The 25,999-nt window shown below is 38.0% G+C and overlaps 1 protein-coding gene across 2 annotated transcripts in view; it reads right to left on the minus strand.

The window, feature by feature from the left end:
• Window positions 1–991: 991 nt before the first annotated feature.
• Window positions 992–25,999, minus strand: part of LOC132555233 (N-chimaerin-like) — a 94,815-nt gene continuing 69,807 nt past the window's right edge. The window contains exons 6-15 of one of the 2 annotated variants that reach the window (XR_009554413.1): window positions 21,601–21,714; window positions 14,097–14,433; window positions 12,767–12,838; window positions 12,066–12,150; window positions 11,479–11,652; window positions 10,476–10,553; window positions 8,804–8,941; window positions 8,378–8,486; window positions 1,267–7,518; window positions 992–1,122 (exon numbers count right to left, since the gene is read on the minus strand). Coding sequence is in view for 1 of the 2 variants with exons in the window: in XM_060219584.1 (XP_060075567.1) it covers window positions 7,278–7,518; window positions 8,378–8,486; window positions 8,804–8,941; window positions 10,476–10,553; window positions 11,479–11,652; window positions 12,066–12,150; window positions 12,767–12,838; window positions 14,097–14,433; window positions 21,601–21,714 (1,348 nt within the window). In the remaining variant the exon portion in view is untranslated. Of the gene's footprint in view, window positions 7,519–8,377; window positions 8,487–8,803; window positions 8,942–10,475; window positions 10,554–11,478; window positions 11,653–12,065; window positions 12,151–12,766; window positions 12,839–14,096; window positions 14,434–21,600; window positions 21,715–25,999 lie in introns of both variants that reach the window. The other variant, XM_060219584.1, reaches the window with a different exon arrangement.

Genomic DNA, 25,999 nt, shown 5'->3' on the forward strand with positions numbered 1-25,999 from the left:
TTTTCTGAGGAATCTCGTTTCTATTTGTAGAAAGAATAACTTTTAAACAAGTAAATAAGAGTAACAGTACAGACACCAATGTATATCAATGATATAAGGGTAAGTGACCTTGACCATTGACCTTTAGGCTAGTAACAATCATCTATGTTAAGAAATTTTTAATTTCAGAGATTAAACTAACAATCCAATGTATATAACATAGATTTATGACCACTTGGTTTGCCAAAAGCTTCAGTTGTGATTTTGTTTCCAGTAAAAGAACACAAAACAAGCACTTTCAACAAAAATGCAATTTTTTTTGTATGAAATCTAATGTTTGTTAAGGATTAAGAAAAGTCAACCCTTGTCATCACAAAAAAAACCCACTACTTACTAGGGTCTCTACTAGTATTAAATGGAATCTCAATATTTTCCCTCCTTTCTCAATTAATCATGTGATGTATATGTCCTATTTCTTTGGAATCATCCTTTCAAAGTGACCAATGTCATTAAACCTAACGACAAGAAAATGTATAAAAAGGTGTTTTATATTACACTTTCTTATATCCTTTTGGATAATTCTCACAACAGCTTAACAACCCTAAGAAACTATACAGGGCTAAAGTTGTCCATTATCTCTTTGGTGCTTTTGAAAAAAACAACAGGCTGGTGCCAAAATCTATAATGAGTGCTCTGTTGGCCATGTTTCAATACTTTTTAACTAACCAGTAATTACTAAAAACCCAAAATTTCATACCTATCTATATCTATCATGGTTGTCTGTCAAGCATTGTTATTTGTAATCAGTCTCAAAATTAACATTCACATCTAGTGCAAGATAAATTCATGTATTTTTGAGAAAAAGTCAAATAAAAAACCTTTAAAAGCAGAGGCTGCTACCTGTAGTGTCCAGTGAAGTTAAGATTCTGAGGTCCAGAAAGTTACCTAACACACAGTAAGAATGTCCTTAATATGGATGTAGAGAAAACAAACAATATTATTAGGTCTCTGAAGAACATATAGTTTTATTGACAGATCTGAGAACAATATCAACATCCACAATACATTGATTACACCCCAACATCAACAAAAATCTATCTTAATTAGTATCCAGACCATAAAGCTGATAAACCCAGGGGGTACCTTCTACCATGTACCACTGATAAACACAGGGGTTACCTTCTACCAAGTACCACTGATAAACCCAGGGGTTACCTTCTACCATGTACCACTAATAAACACAGGAGTTACCTTCTACCATGTACCACTGATAAACCCAGGGGTTACCTTCTACCATGAACCACTGATAAAACCCAGGGGGTACCTTCTACCATGTACCACTGATAAACCCAGGGGGTACCTTCTACCATGTACCACTGATAAACCCAGGGGGTACCTTCTACCATGTACCACTGATAAACCCAGGGGGTACCTTCTACCATGTACCACTGATAAACCCAGGGGGTACCTTCTACCATGTACCACTGATAAACCCAGGGGTTACCTTCTACCATGTACCACTGATAAACCCAGGGGTTACCTTCTACCATGTACCACTGATAAACCCAGGGGGTACCTTTCACAATGTCCCACTGATAAACCCAGGGGTTACCTTTCCCATTGTACTACTGATAAACCCAGGGGGTACCTTTCACAATGTACCACTGATAAACCCAGGGGGTACCTTCTACCATGTACCACTGATAAACCCAGGGGGTACCTTCTAACATGTACCACTGATAAACACAGGGGGTACCTTCTACCATGTATCACTGATAAACCCAGGGGTTACCTTCTACCATGTACCACTGATAAACCCAGGGGTTACCTTCTACCATGTACCACTGATAAACCCAGGGGGTACCTTTCACAATGTACCACTGATAAACCCAGGGGTTACCTTCTACCATGTACTACTGATAAACCCAGGGGTTACCTTCTACCATGTACCACTGATAAACCCAGGGGTTACCTTTCACAATGTCCCACTGATAAACACAGGGGTTACCTTTCACATAAACCAAGGGGTTACCTTTCACATTGTACCACTGACAAACTCAGGGGGTACCTTCTACCATGTACCACTGATAAACCCAGGGGTTACCTTCTACCATGTACCACTGATAAACCCAGGGGTTACCTTCTACCATGTACCACTGATAAACCCAGGGGGTACCTTCTACCATGTACCACTGATAAACCCAGGGGGTACCTTTCACAATGTCCCACTGACAAACCCAGGGGTTACCTTTCACATAAACCAAGGGGTTACCTTTCACATTGTACCACTGACAAACCCAGGGGTTACCTTTCACATTGTACCAATGACAAACCCAGGGGTTACCTTTCACATCGTACCACTGATAAACCCAGGGGGTACATTTTACCATGTACCACTGATAAACCCTGTAGTTTCTTCCAGGGAAACTTGATGAAACGGGAAGAAATTTGCCCATTGTCATATTTTCTATAGAGATGCAAAAGGTGGGTGGGTGGGTGGGTTGGATGGGGGAAGGGTAGAAGGATGGGGGAGTAGAGGTGTTAGAGGGAAGCTTAATACCAGACCTAGGCTTACCAACAATAACAAGGGGTATTCTTTGGTGGGGGTAGAGGTGTTAGAGGGAAGCTTAATACCACACCTGGGCTTACTAACAATAACAAGGGGTATTCTTTGGTGGGGGTAAGGGTGTTAGAGGGAAGCTTGCCAACAATAAGAAGGGGTATTCTTTGGTGGGGGTAAGGGTGTTAGAGGGAAGCTTAATACCAGACCTGGGCTTACTTATAATAAGAAGGGGTATTCTTTGGTGGGGGTAGAGGTGTTAGAGGGAAGCTTAATACCACACCTGGGCTTACCAACAATAAGATGGGGTAATCATTATTACATGTAATAAACAATAAACACTAAAACAAAAATATCCATTGACACAACATGTTATTGCTAGCTTAAATTGTAAACATAAATTATCAACCTTTCCACAATAACATATTGATGAAATGAAACAGATACATATATTTACTCTTCAGAATTTCCTGGAAAATCATACATGAGATGAATGTGATGTAAAATCATGGCAATAGTGTACAAATAATAATTATGTTTGCAAATATCAGAAAAATTTAATGATCTTCATGGCATGAAGATATATAGCATTATATTGACAAACAGTAGCCATATACATACTGCAAACAATTAAAATTAAACAAGATTTATAATCTTGTCAAAGCATGCATTTTGAGCCCTTGACTTCATAAATTCTGGTATGAAGATTTATTATAGGGTTATGTCATAACACCATCACATGGGGAAAAAGAGTACTGGAGTTAAGTCCCTTTATTAAAACTTGTTTACTAGAGTTATGTCCCTTTTATTTAAACTAGATTACTACAGTTAGTACCTTTGTCCAAATGATCTAATCTGCTGAAATGTTTGTAGGGCTTAGAAGTAAAGCAAAATTAAATTGCTAAGATCAAGCAAACTTGTTTGGCAGAAAATGAACTAGTTCAAAGTTGAAATATCATAAAAACATATATACATACAACAGCTTATAGATACCAAGACATAAAATGTCCAAGCCAGTTTCATTATTGAGTAAAGTTATTTCTCATATATTCAAATAATATACTTTTTAAATCTGTAATAAAAATTCTTAAAATATCAATCAGAAATCCTCTAGATGCCAGCTAGAACCTTAGTGATATATTACTTGTGTTTAAGATTCTCACAATGTATGTGTTTCAATAATACCACCACTCACGGCATGTTATTTCACAGCATATGAAAATGTTTCTAGTCTAAAACAGTTTTCTAGTTTAAACTAACATGAGCAGATTGGTCACATGTTTTCAACATTTTTTTCCCTTTCCGAGGAGTCCTCATGTGTGAAAGTCAAAGTAAATTTCTGAACTTTATATTTATCCTGTAGTAAGCCACATCACATGATCTGGGATTATTACTTAACTCCATATTTATCCTGTAGTAAGCCACATCACATGATCTGGGATTATTACTTAACTCCATATTTATCCTGTAGTAAGTTACATCACATGATCTGGGATTATTACTTAACTCCATATTTATCCTGTAGTGTGTCACATCACATGATCTGGGATTATTACTTAACTCCATATTTATCCTGTAGTGTGTCACATCACATGATCTGGGATTATTACTTAACTCCATATTTATCCTGTAGTGTGTCACATCACATGATCTGGGATTATTACTTAACTCCATATTTATCCTGTAGTGTGTCACATCACATGATCTGGGATCACTACAGGACAAGGATAAAACATTTCTTAGAATTTCAATATTGAACAACCATAAAGACAAAGGTTGGCTTATAACCAAGCATGGGCTTGATACTGAATATACATGGGATACTGACCACAGTATTCCATACAAAAGCCTTTCTCCTACAACAGGAAACAAGATCTCTGTTGAGGTGAAAGGATCACGATGTTTGCTGTTACTACTATTAATTCATTAAACATGATTTGAATTGATGCGTTTTCCAAATATAAATAAAAAAAAAGAATAAGTCTGTTATTTTGATTAAAATATAACCTCTCTCATACTTCCCTCACTCATTCTTTGATTCACAGTCACAATCTGTATATAGATGAATCCAATTTAGGTGGTGTGTCGGGGTTTGATTTACAGAAAAAGAAAATTAACACGTATGGTCAGTTAAGTATACTTTGTACATATCTTAAGTGGTTCAGCTAACCTTAAATCTACAAACCTATAATTAAATATTACATATAAAAAACTCTGTGTTAAAACACAGAAAATAAATAAAGATCGTAACAAAACATTAAAAAGTCTGATTAAGGCAGATGTCAAAATGGCAAAAATACATAATTCTAGCCAACAATACAAGCTACATACATTTACCAAAAATAAACTCAAATGATTATTTATCAATAACTTTCTGAAGACAGAATAACTGTCATTGTTGATAAGTTTAAAGTTTATTGCACTTAAAAAAGTGAATCTTGTGACAGAATTCTATAAAGAAAAGATTGTACATCATTATCAGCAATACTGGTAAGTACTGAAACGAAAGATTGATTGACTTTCAAAATTCCTCTATATGTATTATGTTAGAAAGGCCATCATTTATTCCAATTCCACCTTAGTGGACCTCTGACTACCTAGGGATCACACCCAGGACATCTGACTACCTAGGGATCACACCCAGGACCTCTGACTACCTAGGGATCACACCCAGGACCTCTGACTACCTAGGGATCACACCCAGGACATCTGACTACCTAGAGTCACATCCAGGACCTCTGACTACCTAGGGATCACACCCAGGACCTCTGACTACCTAGGGATCACACCCAGGACCTCTGACTACCTAGGGTCACACCCAGGACCTCTGACTACCTAGGGATCACACCCAGGACCTCTGACTATCTAGGGTCACATCCAGGACCTCTGACTACCTAGGGATCACACCCAGGACATCTGACTACCTAGGGTCACATCCAGGACCTCTGACTACCTAGGGATCACACCCAGGACATCTGACTACCTAGGGATCACACCCAGGACCTCTGACTACCTAGGGATCACATCCAGGACCTCTGGTTTACTAGGGATCACACCCTGGACCTCTGACATAGTGTAGTAGACTTATACTTTACTGATCAAGCTAAAGAGAAATTTTCCCCAAGCTATACTGGTAGAAAGTAATTTACCAAGATAACAGGTAAACAACAGCATCACTTCCTCATTACACCTGTCGTTCTTATCTTCAAAACTGAAACACATTATTAATCAGAAATGTTTATCATTTGATCATAAGGATGGGAGGACTTAGACTGAGTATCAATACAAAACAGTATTGTATGTAAATCAAAACTTTTATAAACACAAACTTACACTTGAACTGAGAATTTTGACTGATTCATAATCTAACTGTTTTATAGCCACATTACAACTTAAGTTTTGGTAGCTACACTTGTTCTGATGGCCAAGCTCAATCAAAATACCGCAATCTACTATAAAACAAGCATTTTCATTGGGTAATTGTTTTATGTTATCACCCAATCACAAAAAAATTGATGTAATTTTGTAATATTATGTTTGATTGGCTGATGTATTGATGTAAGAAATTATTATTTATGTTTTTATACAGTGTACACTCTATTTTTGGTGTTAGGTCTCAATACTATAAACAATGATTAACGATAATCACTAATTACATCAGAGAAAACAATGTCAGGGTTTTTATTCATGACCTTGACGTGTCGATTCTCCATTAAATAAATTGATTAATCAATAAACTGACTTACCTTCATGCTCGGAAATATTTTACCATTATGTTTTACTATAAGATTTGAACATACAAATTGTATGTAATGATTTTCACTTCATCTTTTTTTCCCAAAGTATTTACAGTCTGTAAAATCTATGCGTAAATAATGATTAAATCATGATTTCTTGCAAGGATTTCAAGGCTAAATTTCAATAAACTGATTTCTGTTATGTTAATTGGAGAGGAGAGTGCAAATCCATAGATCAACATTCATTGTCAATTTAAGTTTAATTAATGTAAAATATTTAAAATATGGTGGCCCCATTAAATAGCCTTAAAAATCTTAATCCTGTGATATTGAAATTCAATAAAACAACAAGCTAAATTAAAACTATCCGCAGATGAAACACTGATATTAGGAAGAAAACTTCAGTGCCTTTGACATCATTGACTAATTATCAGGTAATCCATAGATTTCACCGACAAGATCTTCATTCCCTCGGTTCAAAGGTCACAGAACACTATATATCATATATAATACTGTTGAGATATTTTTTCATGGTTCAAAGTTTTGTAATTTAACCATCTGTTTGAGAGAAATAATGTTATTTCATGAAATTATACAACCGGCAAAATGTTTGTTTTTTAAATTGGGAATAACTTTATTCTATCATTATAAACAGGGAAAAATAGAAACTATGCAGTGTATTTAAAGTGAACTTGATTTGCTGACAAGGAGAAAAAGCTTTACCAGCATGAGCTGAAGTTTAACAGCTGTGATGATATACTAATATCAAAACCAGCAACACCTCATCAAATTTATGTATGCAATGGTGAATATAAAGTTGAAAATGTTTCATACACATGACTTAAGTAACAATTTTACCACAAAATGATTGCAGTATCATACCTTGATTCACATTCAGAAAAAAAAAATACATCACATAAACTTTTGCACTGAAAAAAATTTCTGAGTCATATAAATGTTTTGCAATAATAAACAATTTCAAGCTCCTTGAGTTCAATTCATCACACATGGTCGACCAAGCGCGAGGGGTCAACTCTAGGTATGTCTACACTTATCTGAGTGCTCATTCTAGAAAACAATTCCCGATAATGAACAAGCAAAAGTTCCACACACTTCTGTTCAAACTGGGCGGCCATAAGACTTATCATTGGGTTAGTGTCGGGACTACGCATCAGGGTTGGAGCAAACACAATAGCCAAGTTGTCAGCTCCCATCATATTTTTGGATTTCTTCTCCGTTACTCTGAAACCAGACCAACAACTAATAAAAACAAGTCATAGAGTGAAAGCATCTTCATTTTATCTACAGAAAATTTGTGGTTAATCTTCCGCACAGAAAAATCTACCATTGATATCCCTCATGGCTGGTAACCCTGCTTATCCACAACATCAACGATTTGTAAAGTCTTAAAGACTGACAAACATAAATATCTATACATTGATACTCTCCTTTTTTATTTCATATTGACATAAACAATTACAATTGTTTTTACTTCTGAACAAGGAAATTGGGCATTGGGGCGGGGAGAAAGGGAAAAGAAAACCTTACAATAAAAGGTCAAGGTTAAAAAAAACCAGCCAGGCCAAGTGGACTTACCTGATGTAAGAGGTCAAAAGGTCACTCACATGGCTAAGAGGTATTGGAATTATCTCGTGAAATGAGCTAATGACTCCCTGAATGACATCAGCTCAAAGGTATTTGACTCACTAAATGAGCTAAAAGGTATTTGACTCACCAGATGAGCTAAGACATATTTCACATGCCTGATAATTTGAGCTGAGAAGTATTCAAGTAAGCCAAGATATTTGCCTTACCTGATGAGATGAGCTAAGAGGTATTAGACTCATCTGATGAGATGAGCTAAGAGGTATTGGACTCACCTAATGAGATGAGCTAAGAGGTATTTGACTCACCTGATGAGATGAGCTAAGAGGTATTTGACTCACCTAATGAGATGAGCTAAGAGGTATTTGATTCACCTGATGAGATGAGCTAAGAGGTATTTGACTCACCTAATGAGATGAGCTAAGAGGTATTTGACTCACCTTATGAGCTAAGAGGTATTTGACTCACCTGATGAGCTAAGAGGTATTTGACTCACCTGATGAGATGAGCTAAGAGGTATTTAAGTGTCTGGTAGTGTGCTGGTGGTAATATGGCCAATCCTTCCTTCAATTTGACGATTAATTCCCGTGACCGATCTTCTCGCTCTAGATCACAAACATTATATAGAAATTATATGCTGTAAATATTCATAGTATATTAGTTCTACATGCACAATTAAAAATTCAAATGAAATTAGAGGAATCTTTTGTTGTAGTTGAAATCAAGTTAGAATTGGCTTAGGACACCAACATTGGGAAGGAATTTGAATATAATCATTTACCATCATGCCATGGCATTTATGAATGAGTTTTGCCAGAATATGTATAATATTTTACAAATATGCAATATCAAATTTACTTTCAAAGCTCTGTCATTTATAAGGATCATAAATGCCATAACAATATTTAAATGAACGACTTACTTATGACATCAATGATGAACTTGTAGGCTTCGAATGTAAGTAAGGGTATAGGAAGTAATCGGAAATACAACTTCAGCACACTTGTGATACTGTTGATGTCTTCATACTTGTTAGCACTGATATCTGTGTTCTCTCCATCTACAAAATACCACATACAAAATACCACAAATCTTATATCTGTGTTCTCTCCATCTACAAAATACCACAAATCTTATATCTGTGTTCTCTCCATCTACAAAATACCACAAATCTTATATCTAAGTTCTCTCCATCTACAAAATACCACATTACAAATCTTATATCTAAGTTCTCTCCATCTACAAAATACCACAAATCTTATATCTGTGTTCTCTCCATCTACAAAATACCACAAATCTTATATCTGTGTTCTCTCCATCTACAAAATACCACCAATCTTATATCTGTGTTCTCTCCATCTACAAAATACCACCAATCTTAACTCCTTTAATTGCAGAAATTAATCACCAGCTTCAATTCAAGATGAAGCCTTTTCCATCATCAAGATTTTTCTTGAGCATGCAATTACACTAACATTGATGATGTACACAAGATAAAACTGTCCAATATTGAAGTCTCTATCTTATTCTTTTATATTTTAATAAAGCAATGGTGTCCAAGCTCATGCTGATATTGATTTGAAAATGTCTCACATATTGAGTATGCATGCAATGTATAATTAGTCAATGTCTGAATCAGTTTACTCATTTTTAAGTCAGTTCTAATCCTCTTTATTATGTTCTCGTGGAGATCACGAAGGGGATATAGCATTACGTTTGTACGTAAGTAAGTTCACTTTTTTGTCATCACTGCAGCAATATCATTTCTCCACGGGTTTTAATCAAACTTCATATATTAGTCAAGTATCCTAATACCTTGAACATGATCATGTTTTCATTATAAATGAGGAGATTTACATTGTTTCTGATGCCTTGTTAATTCTGACTTTCCATACAATGTATAAAACAACTTCTAGGTTTGGGTGAGAGAATCCAACGTTAATTTTTTAATGAAATATTACATAATAATAGCTACAAACAATACATAATTAATATGTAATGTTTACAATTCTTATGTAATTTTACAACCTTGTTTACAGATGTTTGGTAGCTAATTATAGTCATAGTTCTCCCCATCATGTTATCACCAACATCCGACAACTTATCCTCTTTGAGTACTGCACTTTTTATAAAAGAACTATGTATATAGAGAATAATATATGGTAAGTCTTAAAATGTAGGCTGTATTTTGGCGAGGGTGAAAAAAGACAAAAGTGGCAAGTCTCTAGAAGTTTATATTTCAAGACATCGATTGAAAATCAGACCACCAAAGCTTCATAAATAAAGTTGTTCATTACAACATAGAATATCACTTATTTCAATAGTTATCGACCCTAACCCTAAACTTTATATGTAAGTAAATTAAGAAAGTCAATCTGTCAAATTAATGCACATGCTAAAATACAGCTGTTTTCCATTACTACCAATGGTGAAGCCAGTTACAGGATAAAATAGTTTTCTTTGAGTCCCTCTAACAAACTGGGATTGCCTAAACATATTACATGATGAAAATTGAGAAAGATGAACTGTTGGCATGTTTTTGTTCAATACTTAAATATTGCTACATTGGATGAAAACTTTCACAAGGTACTTACCTTTATCAAATGCCATCCTGATACCCTCCACCTCATCATGTAAACCTGCAATCCTGTAGAGGCCTTCTGATTCCAGACCTAGGGAAGGACAGCACAAAACGGAGATAATTTACAACTGCCAACCGTCAATAAATTAAAACCTGTTGGTTAACTAATTCCAGTCCCTCATCCAGTGCTGCTCCTTTCAGTCAATCACTTGTAACAAATGCCATAGGTCAGTGTCACAAAACTTTTGTGAAGGTAAAGAGTTACTTCCCTTCCCACACTCCCCCATCCACTGCTGCCACTTTCACTCAATCACTTGTAACAAATGCCATAGGTCAGTGTAACAAAACTTTTGTGAAGGTAAAGAGTTACTTCCCTTTCCACACTCCCCCATCCACTGCTGCCCCTTTCACTCAATCACTTGTAAAAAATGCCATAGGTCAGTGTCACAAAACTTTTGTGAAGGTAAAGAGTTACTTCCCTTCCAACATAAAGTATTATATTCCAAACTTTGACGTAATTCCTAACTTTACCCCTTACTTAAACATATTATATCACTAACTTACAAGTTCTATCTAGTACTGGCAGCTTGGCAGGACATTGACTCGTGTACATTAATTGTATATATTGGATATTGTCAAGCTAATACATTCGCTTGGTTCAAATTAGGTCAGCCATCAATGATCTTATGTGTTACAACTGTCAACAGACCTTTACTTATCACATGTGTCACATTCTCATACTTACCTTAGTGTTCTAAAAGGTTAACAACACTACTAAAAAGCGTGTATATAAGAGATTAAGATATCTAGACTTACTGAAATAAGGATCTACAACTGTCTCTACACTAGTCGATAAACTGCTGTGTCTGAAGTTACCTTATCACACGGTACAACACAATATCACCTGATTTCATTTGATCCACAAACAGACACAATCGTGACTGTTTACCCAAGCTACCAGGACATAAAAACCATTGAGGACTTAATACTGAACAAGTTATTGGCACAAACAATACCTCTGGACTCAATTTCCTTTATACATTTCTCTACGACGACAGGGATAGGTGTGTTCCTGGCTTTCACCACTGTTGTGAGATCAGCTCCATACAAGTTCTTCACAAATTTAATATCCGGCATGCAGTCATTCGGTACCTTCTCAGAACATTTTTTATGAGCTTCAAATCCACAATCTATCAAATAAATTGAGAATACAGTCAACTACACATTTGGTGTGGATCATATCAGACTATGAGATTTTGATTCTCAAGCACTTGATTTTAATTTTACATAAGTTCTTTGGCCTTTAACTTCTCTTTACTTTATAATCAGAAATTCTATTATCTTGACACTTGACCCCAGACATTCGACTCACATTGACATTTGACCCCAGATATTAAACACATTTTGACATTTAACCCCCAGATATTAAACACATTTTGACATTTAACCCCAGATATTAAACACATTTTGACATTTAACCCCAGATATTAAACACATTTTGACATTTAACCCCAGATATTAAACACATTTTGATAAGTTGCCTTGATAACTGACCCCAGATATTAGATTCATTTTGACCTTTGACCCCAGATTTTGCTCTCACCTTGACATTTGACCCCCTGTGCTATAAGACCCCACATAAAGTTAGCACAATAATCACACCAATGTAGTCCCATGAAGTTCTGGGTCTGAAAATTAAAAAAGTCACATTTCAGCTAGTAAATAACTGTAGGACATCAATGTCTCTGTTCCCATGTGTAAAAGTATCACTGTTTGATGAATTTGTATAAACTATCAAATGTGACCTCTTACCTCATAACCTTGATCAATGACTTCTAAGTAAAGAAATATAAACCAACTCTATTGAGAGGTTACCAGGATATTGATTCTGAATGAGACAGAACAGGACAGGATGGAGCATAAGAACTGGTATCATATGCAGTTCCACATCGTACTTCATCATCATAAAGTTGGCGGTGACCGTTGAAAAGCTTATTTGAATATCTGATTTAAGTGAGATCAATTGTTTGGTGAAAAGTTTGGCCAGCACTACGGAAATGTTTCAAATTAAATGGGTCTTGGAGTTATATAAGTTGAAGATAACGAGGCTCGACTGTATATTGTTATCAGAATATGATACTGAATAAGACAGGACAGGCTGCAAAAAGTCATGTATAATGGCATCCAAAGTACTGTATCTTAACATGAGTAAGAAAGTGTGTGTGATTTATACAGGTACTGTGTTTTATCGTTTGCTGAGTAACATAAATAAGGGTCATAGCAACCATTTAATAAGGAACTTACCTTAAAATTATGAGCCTTTGCAAATTCATGGACGTTGGCCAATATATCGTCTTCGTCATCATCTAATATTTGCTGTAAAATCAAAAAACATTCAACAGGTAATCACTTTTGATTGACTTTTGAAAATTTCAGTTTTTTCTTTTCAGAAATTAATAATGGACGCACACAGGTTTTAAACAGCCACTACAGTACAAGTTTTGGAGAGGAACCTATCACACAGAAGTACCAAGGTGTTTTCACAAAGTAACAAAAGTTTTGGACAGCTCAAGAGGAACCTATCACACAGAAGGACCAAGATGTTTAATAAAGTAACAAAAGTTATAGAATAACACACTGCCACAGATCATAGAATAACACACTGCCACTGATCATAGAATAACACACTGCCACTGATCATAGAATAACACACTGCCACTGATCATAGAATAACACACTGTCACTGATCATAGAGTAACACACTGCCACTGATCATAGAATAACACACTGCCACTGATCATAGAGTAACACACTGCCACTGATCATAGAATAACACACTGCCACTGATCATAAAATAACACACTGCCACTGATCATAGAATAACACACTGCCACTGATTATAGAGTAACACACTGCCACTGATCATAGAATAACACACTGCCACTGATTATAGAATAACACACTGCCACTGTCATCAAATAACACACTGTCACTGATCATAGAGTAACACACTGCCACTGATCATAGAATAACACACTGCCACTGATTATAGAATTACACACTGCCACTGATTATAGAATTACACACTGCCACTGATCATAGAATAACACACTGCCACTGATCATAGAATAACACACTGCCACTGATCATAGAATAACACACTGCCACTGATCATAGAATAACACACTGCCACTGATTATAGAATAACACACTGCCACTGATCAAAGACTAACACACTGCCACTGATTATAGAATAACACAGTTAATCAAAACAGTCCTAGCATAATTATGGTGGCACAATGTGACGTATCCATAACGTCTCAATGTTTACTTAACAACTGTAACATCTTAAGCCACAAACTTGCACTTCATGGGATATGAAAGTGGTAAAAGTCAGCGTAATGATGGCCTCCTAGCGGTCGAAACATGTTGACGACATCTAGACCACAATATAGAAGATAACTGTTCATGGATGATGAGAAGGTTTCATTTCCATGTTTAATGTTCAACACATAATAATTCAAATCTATTAGTTGTCATTCAATCTGAGAGAAATCTTAATTATAAATTAACAGACAAAATTGATGAGTATCAATGTCACTACCAGTGAACACTACTGACGATGAATACTCACCCCTTGTGCCTGAACAGTAGTTCCGTTAGAACCATTACTGAGCCGATTCGGTGTGTCAATATTCACATTTCCCGAATCTGTATGGTCTATTTTTCTGGTTGCCACTGATTTTTGTGAACGCTGTAGTCGTTTCTTTTTTGCACTATATGCTAAATACGGTGACTCTGCATAGTTGGATTCGTTTGAAAGTGAAGCAATATAATCCGCAGCTTTTGCCTCTACATAGAAGTGTATCAGACCGTCAGCTACTAAGTCGTGTACAGTATCAAATCTTTTTTCACCAACGTAATGCATTCCATCATAGTAAAGCTTGAAGTTCTTCGTCTGACCTTCAAATCTGGAGCAGAAAACAAATTTGTTTGATGTGCAGTGCTGCTGCTGATGATGACGATGATGAAAAAGGAGTTATTTCCCTTAGACAAAATTCACCAAGAATGGATAATCTATGGATTGATATTTCTACTGAATTAAGGACATAACTTTGCTCACTTTACAAAGATACGAATTATTGGCAGACCTAAGAAACCACAACTTATATGTAATAAGTGAATCAATAGGGATCTGTCACTTTTACTTGACAGTGAGTGTGAATGTGTCTGAGATCTGTCACTTTTATCTGACAGTGTGAATGTGTGTGAGATCTGTCACTTTTATCTGACAGCGAGTGTGAATGTGTCTGAGATCTGTCACTTTTACCTGACAGTGTGAATGTGTCTGAGATCTGTCACTTTTACCTGACAGTGTGAATGTGTCTGAGATCTGTCACTTTTATCTGACAGTGTGAATGTGTCTGAGATCTGTCACTTTTATCTGACAGTGTGAATGTGTCTGAGATCTGTCACTTTTATCTGACAGTGTGAATGTGTCTGAGATCTGTCACTTTTATCTGACAGTAAGTGTGAATGTGTCTGAGATCTGTTACTTTTACCTGACAGTGAGTGTGAATGTGTCTGAGATCTGTCACTTTTACCTGACAGTGTGAATGTGTCTGAGATCTGTCACTTTTATCTGACAGTGAGTGTGAATGTGTCTGAGATCTGTCATTTTTATCTGACAGTGTGAATGTGTCTAAGATCTGTCACTTTTACCTGACAGTGTGAATGTGTCTGAGATCTGTCACTTTTATCTGACAGCGAGTGTGAATGTGTCTGAGATCTGTCACTTTTATCTGACAGTGTAAATGTGTCTGAGATCTGTCTCTTTTACCTGACAGTGAGTGTGAATGTGTGTGAGATCCGTCACTTTTATCTGACAGTGTGAATGTGTCTGAGATCTAACACATTTATCTGACAGTGTGAAGGTGTCTGAGATCTGTCACTTTTACCTGACAGTGAGTGTGAATGTGTCTGAGATCTGTCACTTTTATCTGACAGCGAGTGTGAATGTGTCTGAGATCTGTCACATTTACCTGACAGTGAGTGTGAATGTGTCTGAGATCTGTCACTTTTACCTGACAGTGTGAATGTGTCTGAGATCTGTCACTTTTATCTGACAGTGAGTGTGAATGTGTCTGAGATCTGTCACTTTTATCTGACAGTGTGAATGTGTCTGAGATCTGTCACTTTTATCTGACAGCGAGTGTGAATGTGTGTGAGATCTGTCACTTTTACCTGACAGTGTGAATGTGTCTGAGATCTGTCACTTTTACCTGACAGTGAGTGTGAATGTGTCTGAGATCTGTCACTTTTACCTGACGGTGTGAATGTGTCTGAGATCTGTCACTTTTATCTGACAGCGAGTGTGAATGTGTCTGAGATCTGTCACTTTTATCTGACAGTGAGTGTGAATGTGTCTGAGATCTGTTACTTTTACCTGACAGTGAGTGTGAATGTGTCTGAGATCTGTCACTTTTACCTGACAGTGTGAATGTGTCTGAGATCTGTCACTTTTATCTGACAGTGAGTGTGAATGTGTCTGAGATCTGTCACTTTTATCTGACAGTGTGAATGTGTCTAAGATCTGTCACTTTTACCTGACAGTGTGAATGTGTCTGAGATCTGTCACTTTTATCTGACAGCGAGTGTGAATGTGTCTGAGATCTGTCACTTTTATCTGACAGTGTAAATGTGTCTGAGATCTGTCTCTTTTACCTGACAGTGAGTGTGAATGTGTGTGAGATCCGTCACTTTTATCTGACAGTGTGAATGTGTCTGAGATCTAACACTTTTATCTGACAGTGTGAAGGTGTCTGAGATCTGTCACTTTTATCTGACAGTGTGAATGTGTCTGAGATCTGTCACTTTTATCTGACAGCGAGTGTGAATGTGTCTAAGATCTGTCACATTTACCTGACAGTGAGTGTGAATGTGTCTGAGATCTGTCACTTTTACCTGACAGTGTGAATGTGTCTGAGATCTGTCACTTTTATCTGACAGTGAGTGTGAATGTGTCTGAGATCTGTCATTTTTATCTGACAGTGTGAATGTGTCTAAGATCTGTCACTTTTACCTGACAGTGTGAATGTGTCTGAGATCTGTCACTTTTATCTGACAGCGAGTGTGAATGTGTCTGAGATCTGTCACTTTTATCTGACAGTGTAAATGTGTCTGAGATCTGTCACTTTTACCTGACAGTGAGTGTGAATGTGTGTGAGATCCGTCACTTTTATCTAGCAGTGTGAATGTGTCTGAGATCTGTCACTTTTATCTGACAGCGAGTGTGAATGTGTCTCAGATCTGTCACATTTACCTGACAGTGAGTGTGAATGTGTCTGAGATCTGTCACTTTTACCTGACAGCGAGTGTGAATGTGTGTGAGATCTGTCACTTTTACCTGACAGTGTGAATGTGTCTGAGATCTGTCACTTTTACCTGACAGTGTGAATGTGTCTGAGATCTGTCACTTTTACCTGACAGTGAGTGTGAATGTGTCTGAGATCTGTCACTTTTACCTGACAGTGAGTGTGAATGTGTCTGAGATCTGTCACTTTTACCTGAGAGTGAGTGTGAATGTGTCTGAGATCTGTCACTTTTACCTGACAGTGAGTGTGAATGTGTGTTATCTGACTGTGTGAATGTGTCTGAGATCTGTCACTTTTATCTGACAGTGTGAATGTGTCTGAGATCTGTCACTTTTATCTGAGAGTGTGAAAGTGTCTGAGATCTGTCACTTTTATCTGACAGTGTGAATGTGTCTAAGATCTGTCACTTTTACCTGACAGTGTGAATGTGTCTGAGATCTGTCACTTTTATCTGACAGTGAGTGTGAATGTATCTGAGATCTGTCACTTTTACCTGACAGTGTGAATGTGTCTGAGATCTGTCACTTTTACCTGACAGTATGAATGTGTCTGAGATCTGTCACTTTTATCTGACAGTATGAATGTGTCTGAGATCTGTCACTTTTATCTGACAGTGAGTGTGAATGTGTCTGAGATCTGTTACTTTTACCTGACAGTGAGTGTGAATGTGTCTGAGATCTGTCATTTTTACCTGACAGTGTGAATGTGTCTGAGATCTGTCACTTTTACCTGACAGCGAGTGTGAATGTGTCTGAGATCTGGCACTTTTACCTGAGAGTGAGTGTGAATGTGTCTGAGATCTGTCACTTTTACCTGACAGTGTGAATGTGTCTGAGATCTGTCACTTTTATCTGACAGTGAGTATGAATGTGTCTGAGATCTGTCACTTTTACCTGACAGTATGAATGTGTCTGAGATCTGTCACTTTTACCTGACAGCGAGTGTGAATGTGTCTGAGATCTGGCACTTCTACCTGAGAGTGAGTGTGAATGTGTCTGAGATCTGTCACTTTTACCTGACAGCGAGTGTGAATGTGTCTGAGATCTGGCACTTTTACCTGAGAGTGAGTGTGAATGTGTCTGAGATCTGTCACTTTTATCTGACAGTGTGAATGTGTCTGAGATCTGTCACTTTTACCTGACAGTGTGAATGTGTCTGAGATCTGTCACTTTTACCTGACATTGCGTGTGAATGTGTCTGAGATCTGTCACTTTTATCTGACAGCGAGTGTGAATGTGTCTGAGATCTGTCACATTTACCTGACAGTGAGTGTGAATGTGTCTGAGATCTGTCACTTTTACCTGACAGTGAGTGTGAATGTATCTGAGATCTGTCACTTTTACCTGACAGTGTGAATGTGTCTGAGATCTGTCACTTTTACCTGACTGTGTGAATGTGTCTAAGATCTGTCACTTTTACCTGACAGTGTGAATGTGTCTAAGATCTGTCACTTTTATCTGACAGTGAGTGTGAATGTGTGTTATCTGACTGTGTGAATGTGTCTGAGATCTGTCACTTTTACCTGACAGCGAGTGTGAATGTGTGTGAGATCTGTCACTTTTACCTGACAGTGTGAATGTGTCTGAGATCTGTCACTTTTACCTGACAGTGAGTGTGAATGTATCTGAGATCTGTCACTTTTACCTGACAGTGTGAATGTGTCTGAGATCTGTCACTTTTACCTGACAGTATGAATGTGTCTGAGATCTGTCACTTTTATCTGACAGTATGAATGTGTCTGAGATCTGTCACTTTTATCTGACAGTGAGTGTGAATGTGTCTGAGATCTGTTACTTTTACCTGACAGTGAGTGTGAATGTGTCTGAGATCTGTCATTTTTACCTGACAGTGTGAATGTGTCTGAGATCTGTCACTTTTACCTGACAGCGAGTGTGAATGTGTCTGAGATCTGGCACTTTTACCTGAGAGTGAGTGTGAATGTGTCTGAGATCTGTCACTTTTACCTGACAGCGAGTGTGAATGTGTCTGAGATCTGGCACTTTTACCTGAGAGTGAGTGTGAATGTGTGTGAGATCTGTCACTTTTACCTGACAGTGTGAATGTGTCTGAGATCTGTCACTTTTATCTGACAGTGAGTGTGAATGTGTCTGAGATCTGTTACTTTTACCTGACAGTGAGTGTGAATGTGTCTGAGATCTGTCACTTTTACCTGACAGTGTGAATGTGTCTGAGATCTGTCACTTTTACCTGACAGCGAGTGTGAATGTGTCTGAGATCTGGCACTTCTACCTGAGAGTGAGTGTGAATGTGTCTGAGATCTGTCACTTTTACCTGACAGCGAGTGTGAATGTGTCTGAGATCTGTCACTTTTACCTGAGAGTGAGTGTGAATGTGTCTGAGATCTGTCACTTTTACCTGACAGTGTGAATGTGTGTGAGATCTGTCACTTTTACCTGACAGTGTGAATGTGTCTGAGATCTGTCACTTTTACCTGACATTGCGTGTGAATGTGTCTGAGATCTGTCACTTTTACCTGACAGTGTGAATGTGTCTGAGATCTGTCACTTTTACCTGACAGTGAGTGTGAATGTGTCTAAGATCTGTCACTTTTACCTGACAGTGAGTGTGAATGTGTCTGAGATCTGTCACTTTTACCTGACAGTGTGAATGTGTCTGAGATCTAACACTTTTACCTGACAGTGACTGTGAATGTGTCTGAGATCTGTCACTTTTACCTGACAGTGAGTGTGAATGTGTCTGAGATCTGTCACTTTTACCTGACAGTGAGTGTGAATGTGTCTGAGATCTGTCACTTTTACCTGACAGTGAGTGTGAATGTGTCTGAGATCTGTCACTTTTACCTGACAGTGTGAATGTGTCTGAGATCTGTCACTTTTACCTGACAGTGAGTGTGAATGTGTCTGAGATCTGTCACTTTTACCTGACAGTGAGTGTGAATGTGTCTGAGATCTGTCACTTTTACCTGACAGTGAGAGTGAATGTGTCTGAGATCTGTCACTTTTACCTGACAGTGAGTGTGAATGTGTCTGAGATCTGTCACTTTTATCTGACAGTGTGAATGTGTCTGAGATCTGTCACTTTTACCTGACAGTGAGTGTGAATGTGTCTGAGATCTGTCACTTTTACCTGACAGTGTGAATGTGTCTGAGATCTGTCACTTTTACCTGACAGTGTGAATGTGTCTGAGATCTGTCACTTTTATCTGACAGTGAGTGTGAATGTGTCTGAGATCTGTCACTTTTACCTGACAGTGTGAATGTGTCTGAGATCTGTCACTTTTATCTGACAGTGTGAATGTGTCTGAGATCTGTCACTTTTATCTGACAGTGAGTGTGAATGTGTCTGAGATCTGTCACTTTTATCTGACAGTGTGAATGTGTCTGAGATCTGTCACTTTTATCTGACAGTGAGTGTGAATGTGTCTGAGATCTGTCACTTTTACCTGACGGTGTGAATGTGTCTGAGATCTGTCACTTTTATCTGACAGTGTCAATGTGTCTGAGATCTGTCACTTTTATCTGACAGCGTGAATGTATCTGAGATCTGTCACTTTTATCTGACAGTGTGAATGTGTCTGAGATCTGTCACTTTTACCTGACAGCAAGTATGAATGTGTCTGAGATCTGTCACTTTTATCTGACAGTGTGAATGTGTCTGAGATCTGTCACTTTTACTTGACAGTGTGAATGTGTCTGAGATCTGTCACTTTTATCTGACAGTGAGTGTGAATGTGTCTGAGATCTGTCACTTTTACCTGACAGTGTGAATGTGTCTGAGATCTGTCACTTTTATCTGACAGTGAGTGTGAATGTGTCTGAGATCTGTCACTTTTATCTGACAGTGAGTGTGAATGTGTGTGAGATCTGTGACTTTTATCTGACAGTGTGAATGTGTCTGAGATCTGTCACTTTTACCTGACAGTGTGAATGTGTCTGAGATCTGTCACTTTTATCTGACAGTGAGTGTGAATCTGGCACTTTTATCTGACAGTGTGAATGTGTCTGAGATCTGTCACTTTTATCTGACAGTGAGTGTGAATGTGTCTGAGATCTGTCACTTTTACCTGACAGTGTGAATGTGTCTGAGATCTGTCACTTTTATCTGACAGTGTGAATGTGTCTGAGATCTGTCACTTTTATCTGACAGCGAGTGTGAATGTGTCTGAGATCTGTCACATTTATGTGACAGCGAGTGTGAATGTGTCTGAGATCTGTCACTTTTACCTGACAGTGTGAATGTGTCTGAGATCTGTCACTTTTACCTGACAGCGAGTGTAAATGAATCTGAGATCTGTCACATTTACTGACAGCGAGTGTGAATGTGTCTGATATATCTGTCACTTTTACCTGATTGCGAGTGTGAATGTGTCTGAGATCTGTCACTTTTATCTGACAGTGAGTGTGAATCTGGCACTTTTATCTGACAGTGTGAATGTGTCTGAGATCTGTCACTTTTATCTGACAGTGAGTGTGAATGTGTCTGAGATCTGTCACTTTTACCTGACAGTGTGAATGTGTCTGAGATCTGTCACTTTTATCTGACAGTGTGAATGTGTCTGAGATCTGTCACTTTTATCTGACAGCGAGTGTGAATGTGTCTGAGATCTGTCACATTTATGTGACAGCGAGTGTGAATGTGTCTGAGATCTGTCACTTTTACCTGACAGTGTGAATGTGTCTGAGATCTGTCACTTTTACCTGACAGCGAGTGTAAATGAATCTGAGATCTGTCACATTTACTGACAGCGAGTGTGAATGTGTCTGATATATCTGTCACTTTTACCTGATTGCGAGTGTGAATGCATCAGGTGCTCGGTCACTTTTCCTAACTAGGTAACACCCGTCTCCTTCACACAACAACCGTTCAGCTTCATCGCGGGTCACATTACCATGGTACCTGTAAACAAAGAATGCAATAATAACCATCAACATAAGATTACCGTCTGAACTTTGTGACCTTTGACTGACTACTTCTCCATTAGGAATTAGATATTGCCCAAATTTGTTAAGAAGTATTCCTGGGTGAAGGGGAAGAAAGTTTGTGTAAGAATTGGTCCTCACTTTCCAGAGACCTTAGGCATTGAGCCCAGATGGGAAAATTTTGAAAGTTCTTTAAAATCTTACTCTTCCTTTAAGAAAAAAATGGATATCGCCCAAATTTGGTCAGAAGTATTCCTGGGTGAAGGGGACTAACTGCTGTATAAAACTTGTATCCTGGACCCCTATGGCCAGAGAGGCAGGCCCAATTGGGAAAATTTAAGTTCTTTTAAGCTTTTCTGCCATACCAGGATGTTGTCCAGGTTTGGTCTGAAGCAATTCACTTTTGACTACAAGGCCAGACCCAATAGGGAAATCATATATTTGAAGTTTTTTATTAAAAAGGATGAATAGCTTAATTAGCCAGGTGAGCAAATGCAGGCCCCATGGGCCTCTGGTTTCAAAATAGAGAAATTTAAGTAGGATAAAGATATTTGATAAAAGCAAAACCAGCCACATGTGTTGACCTGCCAGGTCAGATCACCAGACTTTCTTCTGCATCGGAAAACAATCACTTTTATACTTTACACTCTCATATTTTCTTCCTCATGAGAACAATCAGGCTCAACATATCAACACACATGGTTGGTGTTACCAATGTAGGGTGGTGTTGCCGAGGGTGGTGTTTCTGATGTAGGGTGGTGTTGCCGAGGGTGGTGTTTCCGATGTAGGGTGGTGTTGCCAATGTATTAAATTTGTAAATAGGATTGTATTAACTTGTTAATGGACTGAATTTTTCCATTAACAGAATGATTTACAGGTAATACCCAGTATTTGATCTGGACATCATCTGTCTTCTCAGTACATGTTTTAGGCAAAAACCAGCTTTCCTTTAGAAACACAAATCTTGTGTCCTATTTCCTTAACCAATCAAGACACAGAAACTTTGCCACAAAACAGTTACTTCACACTTCTGTACTGTGTCGGTAATTTCACTCTAAAGGCATTAGTGCATTGAAACACCGACCTTTTGTCAACATTAGTGTTCTGACCTTATGGAGATACCACTGATATTGCTTAAACTAACAGGGGTTTAGTTATCATCTGTAATTAGCTAGACTTCTGACATTAAACAGTGACAGAAGGATTATTGATTAACAGTAAAGTTTGTGTGTTGACCTTCTCAATGTACCTAAAAAGTTGACAGAACCAGTCAAGATACCTGAACACTTTTGCCGTGATCAGCAGCCATGAATCATAACTGTAATTAAATTGGTTACAATCTTAGGATGAAGTTTAGGAGAACTACTGCTAACAACAGCATCTGACAGGGTATTCATCTACACAGAACTGGGGACACCTGCTCAGAATACACAAGTATTCACAAATAGTAGGTACCAATAATGATACATCTGTCATCCCTAGCATAACAAACATGACTACCCCTTCCCTTCATCACTGATTTAATGCTACAATACATAAATTCTCCCCTGTCTACAAATACACTTAATAATAAACATTCATAAAAGATTAGAAAAATATGAATTACCAAGCTGTTTATTCATCATTTTCAAGGAAATTTAATTATATAAATATAGATTCAAACCAATATCATGACACATCCAAACAAGAGATCCCAGAAGGATCTTGGTGCCTACCATTGTTTGATCTATATCACGACACATCCAAACGAGATCCCAGAAGGATCTTGGTGCCCACCATTGTTTGATCTATATCACGACACACGACACATCCAAACAAGAGATCCCAGAAGGATCTTGACGCCCAACATTGTTTGATCTATATCACGACACATCCAAACGAGATCCCAGAAGGATCTTGGTGCCTACCATTGTTTGATCTATATCACGACACACGACACATCCAAACAAGAGATCCCAGAAGGATCTTGGTGCCCACCATTGTTTGATCTATATCACGACACATCCAAACGAGATCCCAGAAGGATCTTGGTGCCTACCATTGTTTGATCTATATCACGACACACGACACATCCAAACAAGAGATCCCAGATGGATCTTGGTGCCTACCATTGTTTGATCTATATCACGACACATCCAAACAAGAGATCCCAGAAGGATCTTGGTGCCCACCATTGTTTGATCTATATCACGACACATCCAAACGAGATCCCAGAAGGATCTTGACGCCCACCATTGTTTGATCTATATCACGACACACGACACATCCAAACAAGAGATCCCAGAAGGATCTTGGTGCCCACCATTGTTTGATCTATATCACGACACATCCAAACGAGATCCCAGAAGGATCTTGACGCCCACCATTGTTTGATCTATATCACGACACATCCAAACGAGATCCCAGAAGGATCTTGACGCCCACCATTGTTTGATCTATATCACGACACATCCAAACGAGATCCCAGAAGGATCTTGGTGCCTACCATTGTTTGATCTATATCACGACACATCCAAACGAGATCCCAGAAGGATCTTGACGCCCACCATTGTTTGATCTATATCACGACACACGACACATCCAAACAAGAGATCCCAGAAGGATCTTGGTGCCCACCATTGTTTGATCTATATCACGACACATCCAAACGAGATCCCAGAAGGATCTTGACGCCCACCATTGTTTGATCTATATCACGACACACGACACATCCAAACGAGATCCCAGAAGGATCTTGACGCCCACCATTGTTTGATCTATATCACGACACATCCAAACGAGATCCCAGAGGGATCTTGACGCCCACCATTGTTTGATCTTTATATGCTCTATGGAAGTTGTACCTTTTCCCTTCTTTTCCCCTTTTTTTCTCTGTTTTTGCTTTAAATGATAAGATATTTGAACATTCCTTTGCAGAAATAAATGATAATCTTTACCTGCCAAATCCAAAATGGCCACCTGGAAGCCATTTTGTTGTTTTTGATCTGTCCCAAAATCAAACGAGGACAAGGAGAGACCAAAGGGAACATATGTAAGAAATATGAGTGACATCCATTCAGTACTTCTTCAGGAAAGCAATAACAATCTTTACTAGGCAAAATTCAAGATGGTTGCCTATCGGTAATTTTGTTTTTCTGATCAGTTCAAAACTCAAAAAAGGGCAAAATTAGGGACCTAAATCGCCTATTCAAGAAATTTGAGAAAGATCTATACAGTACTTCTTAAGAAAAAGATAATAAACTTGCAAAGTCAAAATCCAAGATGGCTGCCTGTAAGCCATTTTGTTTATCTGATCAGACCCCAAATAAAACTGGCACAACAAGGGACCAAGGAGAACCTACATATGAAATTTAGGAAAGATCTATTGAGCATTTCTCAAGACATAGCAAAGTCAAATCCAAGATGGCCAAGATGTGAGAGTATGTGATATGGCAGTGAGTGATGTGATATAACATGGTGTGACAGGACATGACACAACATAGTTTTGCTAAAACGCTTACTATCAGTAAAGTGTGTCCTAGTTTCAATATCGATATAGATATCCTCCACACAAACTGTGTCCATAATTCAGGTGTTAAAATCAGATGGAACCAAACTGCTGTTTGGCTGACAACATGAAAATTATTTCACCAATATCCAAACTTAATCAACAAATGTCACCTCTATAATCAATAAATGTCTGGAGTGATCTTCCTTGGGGATCACGTTGTCGTGGAACTCTTCATGCCAAACATACACAAGACATCCACTGAGATCACTCTGCCTAGTTTATATACAAAGTCTTACCATTCATACCTACACTTAGTTATTTATATCACTATAACAGTAAAATCATTAAAGTCTCCCCTATAGCTATACACTACTTCTTAAACTACTCTTGAAATGGTGATTAGCATTCAAACCATAATACAAACAAAGGTGCAACAGTATTCAGTCTAATGACTGTTCCTGAATTTCCTGCATCTAATGTTCTAATCCATAACATATAACTGACAAGACAGCATAAGCCACCCCTCCCCATCCCTAACCCCAACCTCTAAAACCCATCCATCACCCACCCCCTCATTCCTAACCTTAACTCCAAGCCTATCCTGCATACCAAAAACCCCCATACCTAACCCCAACCTCTAAAACCCATCCATCACCCACCCCCTCATTCCTAACCTTAACTCCAAGCCTTACCTGCACACCAAAAACCCCCATCCCTAACCCCAACCTCTAAACCCATCCATCACCCACCCCCTCATTCCTACCCTTAACCC

This window comes from Ylistrum balloti, unplaced genomic scaffold (genome assembly GCF_031769215.1).
Source record: "Ylistrum balloti isolate Yb309-2 unplaced genomic scaffold, AGI_CSIRO_Ybal_v1 Utg370464, whole genome shotgun sequence".
Lineage (NCBI taxonomy): Eukaryota > Metazoa > Mollusca > Bivalvia > Pectinida > Pectinidae > Ylistrum > Ylistrum balloti.